A 9,933-nucleotide genomic window follows, 5' to 3' on the forward strand; every position below is an offset into this window, starting at 1 on the left:
TAACGTCGTAGTGAAACGACTGAAGGGGAACTGAACATTAAACACTAACATGTATTTCCCTTTACAGAAAAACACAGTAAATAACACTTCATCACTAAATTTACAATCATGCAGTTCCTTACAAATCATGCTGGGAACTACAAATTCACTGCTCAGTTAGTTACGTCGACAAAAACAATATTAATGTAGTTTCAACACAAATAAAAGTTTACATTTTAAATATATTAGGTAGAGTGAACACAATGAAATTGTTACAGAATGCTCAAAAATGTTGCTTTAGCTCAATTTAATTAAAATGAACAAGAGCCAAAATTAATTTTTGAGTGTACAGTCACACTTAAAATAAACTGAACAGTAAAGTAATCTCACTGTAACTGCTGTACAATATAATGATACTAACTCTAGTTTCTCCAGCTTGAATTGTGTGTTCATCAGTAGATCACTGAGGTTTTTCACTCCAAAGTCTCCTAGTTTATTCTCACTCAGGTTCAGTTCTCTCAGGTGTGATGGGTTTAATTTCAGAGCTGAAGTCACAGCAGAACAACCTTCATCTGTCAAATCACAGTATCTTAACCTACATTGGGATAAATATGAACAAAAAACAAACTTTTCATTTTTCTTTCATTTGTTTCTTTCATTTTGGTAAACGTTCTTTACCTCAATCTCTCCAGTTTACAGTGTGAATCCTTCAGTACGTCACATAAGTGATTCACTCCTGTGTTTTTTATTTGATTCCAGCTCAGGTTCAGTTCTCTCAGGTGTGATGGGTTTGATTTCAGAGCTGAAGTCAGGATGAGACACTGTTCCTCTGTAATACTGCAATCCCACAGACTGAAGACAGAAAGAGAAAAGACAATGAATCAGACATGTTAGTGAGTTAAATGAATCATGAATAAACACCATACAGTGAAATAAATAAAATGTTGCTAAAACCTGAAAACAATATAAGTAGCTAAAAAATCATACAGCCATAAACAAACAAAAACAAAACTAGGATTTGAGGATACTAGTTACATTTTAAGTCTGGAGAATCTTTAGTCAGACCAAAACAAACAAACAAACAAGTTTTGTGATTTGTCATGTAATTAAGATACAGGATCAACTATAGAATCACTTAAAAATAAAATTAATGTAAATTCAAAAATGTTTACCTCTTTAAATATAACAAATCAAGAAAATTCTGTTCATCAATCAAAATTTACTTCAAGACATTTTAAGATTGTAGTTTACAGTCAAATACAACATTTTGTGATCATATTTTGTTGTTATTGTGATGCATGTCTGAGTGAAACAGCTTTTTTGAACAAGAAAAATGCAGGTCAGGAATTCATTTTTGATGAGAAGCTGGATAATTGTTGTTTGCTATTGCTGTGATCTCATGTGACTGACAGGTTTTCCCACCTTCACGTCATCAGACCAGAGAAGAAATGTTTTTGTGAGGGGAAAGCTATTTTCATTAAAGATCACAAGGGTACATTAATTTTTGGAAATAAATTGTGTACCCAGATAAATAAATCATAATAAGCACTGAAATATTGTCAGTAATCTATATTTTCACTGTCACTGCTGTACAGTATAATGATACTAACTGTAGTTTCTCCAGCTTGAATTGTGTGTTCATCAGTAGATCACTGAGGTTTTTCACTCCAGAGTCTCCTAGTTTATTCCAGCCCAGGTTCAGTTCTCTCATGTGTGATGGGTTTGATTTCAGAGCTGAAGTCACAGCAGAACAACCTTCATCTGTCATATAACAGTTGCTTAACCTACATTAGGAGAAAGAGAGAAGATAGAAGAAAACTATTTAATAAAGTCAAAATGTCTTCATAAAATGAAACAGAGGAAGAGTGTCTGAATAACTTTGGATAATTTTTCACAAATTGTTCAAAACAAAACAAAACAAAACAAAATAAATAAAACAACAATAATAATAATAATACGTTGTTCATTTAATCAAATAATTTACACTTTTCATGGTTTATGTACAATGTGTCCTGATTCTTGTTAGAAATACAAATAAATTTTAATTCCCAAAAGTGAATGTGTTTGTGTATTTTTGGTATTATTAACTGATATTATTGGATATTGTGTTGGGTATTTGACCTGCTGTATGGACAATAAGTGAAGTGGACAGAAACACTCAATACAACTTTCAAATGTTTAGACCACACAACAACACACTTTGCAAGTCTCCTTTACACAAAAAAATATACAGTATAGAATATAGACAGATTAACTATACAAAAATCAACACGTTCTCACTCCTAACTCGTCACATATTGATGCTTGGTCAGGACCCCTTTGGCGTCACTTCTTGACACAGGGTACCCCTTTAGCATCATTTTTCCAGGTGCAGGGTCCTCCAGTACTTTACATAAGAAACCCATGGTCAATGTGCTGACAGGAAAGGCACTGGGAATTTTAATGATAATCGTAATGATTAAATTATATATTGGGTAATAATATTGCTATTATTGCATACATGTTGGGGTGTGATTTTTTTTTCCAATGCAAACAGTCACAACAGTTTCATTTATGTTATGCTATTTACACATTTAACACAACCCCTGCCCCTAAACCTAAGCATTTGTCAACAAAACACAAGATATAACAAGACACGACTATATTTATAATTTATTAAAAAAGTATTAATATTCCAAGTGTTCTGAAGCAAAATGATTGATTTATGAGAAGAATAGACGCGATCACGTCTCCGTTCGCTGTCCTGTGTGCTGCTGCAGTCTGTCTGTGCGCGAATTCAAAAAATGCTGAAGAAGCAAGCCTTGGTTGTGAAATGCTATTGGCTCTTGGGTGTTTCGTGACCGATTCCAGTTCGGGAGTCCTGACCAATCGTCAATATGTGACGAGTTGGGAGTGAGAACTTGTTGCAAAAATATATGAACATATATAAAAATATACAAATATATATTGTGCAACAAACAAAAAAATAGTCAGTGAGGGTAATGGGAAATTAGTTTTTAAAGGGTCATGAAACACCAGACTACTTTTTTTCTGAGATTTTAGCAGAGGTGTTTGTTTCTCACATCATAGAAGACAATGTTAGCATCTGTTCATTTTAATTGTTGGAGAAAAGTGGTTCATTTTGAGCTTTTTACACATGTTTTGTCTTCCAGGTTTAAAATCTTCATTGTGTTGACGTCACAGTTTGTGACACAGTTGTGAATGTCATAGTTTGTGATGTGGCAACAAAGGACTTTATTACTTCAATGACGCGTGGATTGAAAGAGAATGTTTGTTTTTGCTTTGTAAGAGTTTGGCACAAATGCGATTCATTCAGTGAGTGTAACCGGTTTGCACAGCTCCTTGATGCAACCAATCAAAAGGCTTCTAAACTCCGCAAAATAAGTTTCGACATGTTCATATATGTTTTCGAGACAGAGTGCTTGATATGAGCAAAATGAAACTGTCTGAACCTGAAGCTGATGACAAACAAATGCTCCAAACTGCGCACAACACTTCATTCACGAGAAAGGTGGGAGGAATAATGATGTTTGACTGACAGTTTTAGGAGCCAAAGGCGTTACAAGGTTTCATGGCGCTGGCATCAAGTACTGATCCAGAATTAGTGATCCTTAGCAGCTATATTTCCGATTTGAGCTTGGAAAATGTAGCTTTTGTTGACACTACCGTGTTACTTGATAAAAAAAAAAAAACGAGCTTTGCTACTGAAAAGATTTTTGATTCAGAAAACAGCGACGCTACCACTACAGTACTGAGAAATGTAGTTAAACTAGTAGCCCAACACTGCTTTTTAATCATGTGCTGTAGAGCTTACCTGTCCTGAACAGTGCAGCTTCCATACCACTTTCACCTGTACATCAGTAAAATTTGCTGAGGATTTCAGTTGCCATGGCAAATTTTCTCAGCCTTCTTAAGAAATACAGTCGCTGCTGGGACTTTCTTAGAAGCTGCTGAGTGTTGCAAGACCAACACACGTAAAAATTAAGGTGCTTCATGATGCCATTAAAGAACCTTTTTTGTCTAAATGGCTCCATTAAAAACTTTATCATCTGAAGAATCTTTCTGGCTTGCTTAGTTGGGGACACTTAATTTCCAGCGATATCGTCGACTTGATTGCAAGAATACTATTTAAACTGAACTAAGCTGGATGATGATATGACTGGATTCAATGATGACCTGCCTTTAACTGAAAATGGATTGTTTTTTGCCTTTTTGCATTATTAACACTATTTTCCTATTTAAAACTGTAAAGCTGTTTTGACACAATCTGTATTGATAAAAGCGCTAGAAATAAAGGTGACTTGACTGTTTCACAAAAGGTTCTTCAGATTATGAAAAGGTAAGTAAGAGATTGTTCTTTAAATAAACTTTGACCCTGAAGTGGCAGTTATAGACCACAGTAACTGGGGGCCAGGCTGGGGCCACTTGTGCTCTTAGGTGGCACATTTTAAAATGAATCTTGAGCTACTTTCAGTATTATTCATTCAGTCATTTTCCACCATGTCATGCATCACTGCAATCTCTAGAAGCAGCTATAACAATTTAAACTCAAAATCATCCTAACTGCTTGAAAACTCCATTTTGTACTGTTCTGTGATTTATTATTTTTTTTTATTTTTGTATAATGGATTAATTAATATGCATCAGACTCAATGTGTAAGGTTTCTGTGCATGATGAATTATTAGGATGACAAATAAAAAAAAGCATATTAAAAATAACACACTAAGTGTGCAAGGAGCTTAACTCTTTATTTCACACTTTAACAGCTTTACTTACTGGATGGTCTCACTTAAGAAGCTGTCTGTAGGCATCGTTAGATAGTATAAAGTGTTTTGGTTAAAACTGTTGAAGTGATTTTTCATCATTTTGATTCTTGTATGTGAATGTTACTGACCTCAATCTCTCCAGTTTACAGTGTGAATCCTTCAGTACGTCACATAAGTGATTCACTCCTGTGTTTTTTATTTGATTCCCACTGAGGTCCAGTTCTCTCAGGTGTGATGGGTTTGATTTCAGAGCTGAAGTCAGGATGAGACACTGTTTCTCTGTAATACTGCAATTACACAGACTGAAGACAGAAAGAGAAAAGACAATAAATCAGATCTATGATGCATCATGAGTAAATGTCATACATTCAATAATACACCAGAAAAGTCATGGAAACTTCTAATGTATGAATGAACAAACCAATAGAGGAGTATTGAGGAGACCAGTTACAATCCAACAAATAAGTGAATTTTACCAATGGAAATTAATTTGTAGAATCAATATAGAAACAACAGTACAATTAGCAACATTACATGGTCTATTTTCACATTTCTAATGAAAGAAAATCATCAAATCAATCAAATTAAAAATATATATATAGTATTATTTTTCAAGCCATTTTAGAGTGTAGTTTACAATTTCTAACTATACAAATATACTAAATATACAATTCCCTAAACCATGAACTTTAATCTCACTGTCACTGCTGCACAATATAATGATACTTACTGTAGTTTCTTCAGCTTGAATTGTATGTTCATCAGTAGATCACTGAGGTTTTTCACTCCAGAGTCTCCTAGTTCATTCCAGTTCAGGTTCAGTTCTCTCAGGTGTGATGGGTTTGATTTCAGAGCTGAAGTCAGAGCAGAACAACCTTCATCTGTCATTTCACAGTATTCTAACCTGCAATGGCAAAAACAGCATAAAATAAGAAAAGAAAATATTATCATTATCATCATGTTTACAGCAGGCATTTAGTTTCTAATAGTTTGTTTTGAGTCACGTTAGTTTTGAAGGCAGTATAGTATGAGGGCAGGTACTGTTTCTACTTACTTCTTTTACTTTATCTATTTATTTAATGCCTCTATTCTTTATTTCCTGATAAAAGGCTGATTTCCGCATTTACACAATTAGAATATTGTATCAAATTCTGCAAATTAAACAATTACTTACTAGATTAAAAAAACCCAAACATACAAAATGTGACAAATGTGACAAATCTAGTGCACTGCATCAAACTATATAATGTAAGACCTTTTGTCTTAAAATGAATAAAATTTAACTGTACTAACTGTAGTTTTCCTAGTTTTAATTGTGTGTTCATCAGTAGATCACTGAGGTTTTTCACTCCAGAGTCTCCTAGTTTATTCCAGCTCAGGTTCAGTTCTCTCAGGTGTGATGGGTTTGATTTCAGAGCTGAAGTCAGGATGAGACACTGTTCCTCTGTAATACTGCATAAACACAGACTGAAGACGGAAAGAGAAGAGACAATGACTCAGATCAATGATGATCAACTTTGTAATGTGTTTTGCGTCTTCCAGCAGATGTTTGCTTACAAATAAATGGTGATACCTGGGTGCAGGTAACATGGAGAAAGACTACACATTGTTCATTTAACTATACCACCAACTACACAAAAGTTACAAAGGTATGCAAAGGTTAAAAATCAGCTAAATTACCCATTAAGACAGGGGTCACCACACTCAGTCCTGGAGGGCCAGTGGCCTACAGAGTTTTGCTTCAACCGTAATCAAACACACCAAGGTCTTAATACTGCAGGTTTACTTCAAACTTCCAGGCAGATGTGTTGAGGCAAGTTGGAGCTAAACTCTGCAGGACACCGGCCCTCCAGGATCAAGTTTGGTGACCCCTGCATTAAGATGTGAGCTATTTATCCAAAGTTATGAGGTTTTACTTGATAACATTAACTACATTAGTTAACATGAACTAATGATGAACAACTAGTACAGCATTTAACCCTTGTATGGTGTTCATATTTTTGTTACTCAGCCAGTGTTTGTGGGTCTGGTGGACCTGCTGCATTTTTGGGTTTTTAATTCAACACAATTAAAAAAATTATGTTCAAATACTCAACAGATGTTTACTTCATCCCAACTACAAGTAATATAAACAGAATGTATGACTGATATTTGCCCTTTTCCTTTGTTAGATCACATTTATGAATTAAAGTGCTACAGCCTTGTGCGTACACACTTAAACTCACACTCTCTCAGACTCTCTCTCGCGCACATACTCACACATACACACACATAATCACATATACACATACTAATAGCAGGCCCAGACAATAGGGGGACAGAGTGAAGTTACACAGGACCTAAAATTTTCACTCTTTTATTAGCACCGGGTCCAGTGTACCCAAACATCCTGTGTGTAATATAAGAGTGTACAGGGGGTGTACAGTGAGCGGTCATTGAAAATTTGTTCCGATATATGTTCTTCACAGAAAATGACAAAAAGTGAAAACGGGTCCCACAGACCCATACACCATACAAGGGTTAATAACCTTAATGTAAGTTTCAACATTTACTAATACAGTTTTAAATTAAATTATAATTACATTTAAAATATATTTAATAGCTAATGTTAACAAATAAAATTGTTATTGTCTACTATTGTCATAAATCACTTTAGTCTCACAGATAAATGTTCAAACATACTGTAGACTAAACAATTACAAGTCAACAACAAAGACAGTCTGCTTATAAAAAATATTATACTTTTTTTTTTTTTAAATTTATTTAGGGTAAAAAAAAGGATTTCCTTAAACTGAACACATTCAAACAATTTTGAAAAGGCAGTTCATTTGCTTTAGTGCTGCACTGATCAGGACATTTGAGGCAGATACTGATCACTGATTCTTAAAATGCTCTTGTTCAATTTTTACAATGTACAGTATATGCTGCACCAAAATTAGACATTTTACATTTTGTGAAACAGAAGCTTTAAATTAGAAGCAGTGAATAGTTCTCAAAAAAGCAAAAAGTTATTCTTCAAAAGCAATGCTCAATATTATTAAATTATAAAACAAAACAAAACAAAACAAACAAACAAACAAAAAACACGCATTATTATTACAAATAAAAGTGTAGCACTAAACCTGGTAAAATGTTACACATTGCTATTTGCATTGTGGTTATAAAAAGCATCTATGAAAAACAATATATTTCTACATAAATAGAATACACTTTTTTAATTAGGCATCAACATATGATAAATAAAACAGAACAAAGTGTTTACAGTATTGCACCTGGTGTGCTAAATGATGAGGCAACACAGAGTCACAAGATGCAACTCTTTGCATTAAAAGGGTTCAAAGCACAAAGGGAAGAGATATTGATGTGCGGTGTATTATATCTGTGCAACAGTTTATTAGGACTGTTATTTATTATTACAGTCTTTGCTATGCCGTGTTTTGTACAAACAACAAAACAAACAAAAAAGCAAGATATATGCAAATAAGCATTATAGACATTTATCTAAAAATCAAGTACAATAATGGGAACACTGAATGATCTTGGAGAGAGTTTTACTGAGCTGACTGTTGTAACTGAACACAATCAGTCTATATTCATTAGAGCAAAGGACGTCCAGCACGTGTGGGTCACCGAGGGTGAGAAAACACAATGTATATAGTTTTCTTCTAGTCATGAGCTAATGTAGTCGTGACTGACATTTACATACATCATGTACTTAGGCTTGAAGCAAGGTCGTTGGATCATGAATCAGGATACTACCCCCTTTCTTTTTCTGATCTTGTCTAGGTCAGTGGTTCCCAACCACGTTCCTGGAGGCCCCCCAATACTACACATTTTACATCTCTCCTTTGTCTGACACACCCATTTCAGGTCTTAAAGTCTCTACTAATGAGCAGATGATCTGAATCAGGTGTGTTTGATTAAGGGGACATGGAAAACATGCAGGCATTGGGGTGCCTCCAGGAATGAGGTTGGGAACCACTGGTATAAGAAGTTCACCCCTGACTTCTTTCTCTGCTCTTACTCTTTCGCTCTGACTGCTGGGTGTGCCTAGTTCTCTTATAGACCTATTCTTCTCAGATTTATATGATTTATATGATTTATGACTTATGGTTTACAGATTTATAGATTAAACATAGAAGTTAGACTAACTTAGTTTGATTTTGAAAATTTCTGAATAAATTTCTGAATAAATTTGTAACTTCCCCATTCCACCCCAATCTGATGTGGATTAGATTTTTCATGACTGACAGACGCAGCAGAGAAAAGTGTTTACATGAACTTTATTGTAAGGACTTAAACTTTCATCTGTACCTCACATTAAGCTATCAAATACCTTCAGAAGACTTGGAATATTGTGCACAAAAACATTGTGCTTTTAGTGCTTTTATGCCTTTTGTGTGGCTTAACAGTAACACAGAACAGTACACACAATATCAGATTTAAATCGGCCCTGTCTGACCAATATACCCAATCCTGCAAGGAATAGTAGTATCAGAATTAATACCTGATATGAGTCTCTCATTTAAAGCTTGATGCCTTTTTTATTGCCTGTTTCATTTTAATACTTATGACTCAAACAAATGAGGAAATATTATCAACTACACTAACAGTACTATTAAAAGTAATGTAAAATTTTTAATAAACTAACAATACTCACATCAGTGTGTTGAGTTGACAGTGTTTATCCTGCAGTAGAGCAGCGATCTGATTCACTCGTGTGTCTCCTAGTTCATGTTCACTCAGATTCAGTTCTCTTAGGAGTAACGGGTTTTTACCCACAATTCTAGTCACATACTGACAGGCTTCATCTGCAGCAGGACCCAAAAACCTGCAGAAGAGAAGATGAAGCAAGATTCAATTCAGTTCTGATTTAAAGGTCCATCTCATTACAAAAATGACTGATACAATTTCAAGATCTTTCAGAAGGAGTGAGAAACATCAGCACAGAGAAAACTGGCTTGTAAAACAATGTTTTTGATCATCTGGAGACTCACAGACCTGCTCTAGAGATACAGTGATAGAGTGAATCTGAGCTTGATGACAATTAAACTACAGTGTGCTATCTATGTTATCCTAAAAGTGTCCATAAAAATTGTGCATGCTAATTATCAAGGTATACCATACTCCAGAATAGCAGCACAACTAAACTGTGTTGACAGTCATCATTCACCTAACAGCTCATTC

At 34.6% G+C, this 9,933-nt stretch overlaps 1 protein-coding gene across 1 annotated transcript; it reads right to left on the reverse strand.

The window, feature by feature from the left end:
* Positions 1-400: 400 nt before the first annotated feature.
* LOC127159376 (ribonuclease inhibitor-like) lies at positions 401-9,605 on the reverse strand (the record flags this gene model as incomplete). Its single annotated transcript, XM_051102226.1, has 7 exons — positions 9,407-9,605; positions 6,040-6,213; positions 5,477-5,650; positions 4,875-5,048; positions 1,590-1,763; positions 658-831; positions 401-574 (listed from the first exon to the last, which is right to left on the reverse strand). Coding segments are annotated over exons 2-7 (902 nt in total), but the record flags the coding sequence as incomplete, so codon positions are not given.
* Between the last annotated feature and the right edge of the window lie 328 nt (positions 9,606-9,933).

This window comes from Labeo rohita, unplaced genomic scaffold (assembly GCF_022985175.1).
Source record: "Labeo rohita strain BAU-BD-2019 unplaced genomic scaffold, IGBB_LRoh.1.0 scaffold_2124, whole genome shotgun sequence".
Taxonomy (NCBI): Eukaryota; Metazoa; Chordata; class Actinopteri; order Cypriniformes; family Cyprinidae; genus Labeo; species Labeo rohita.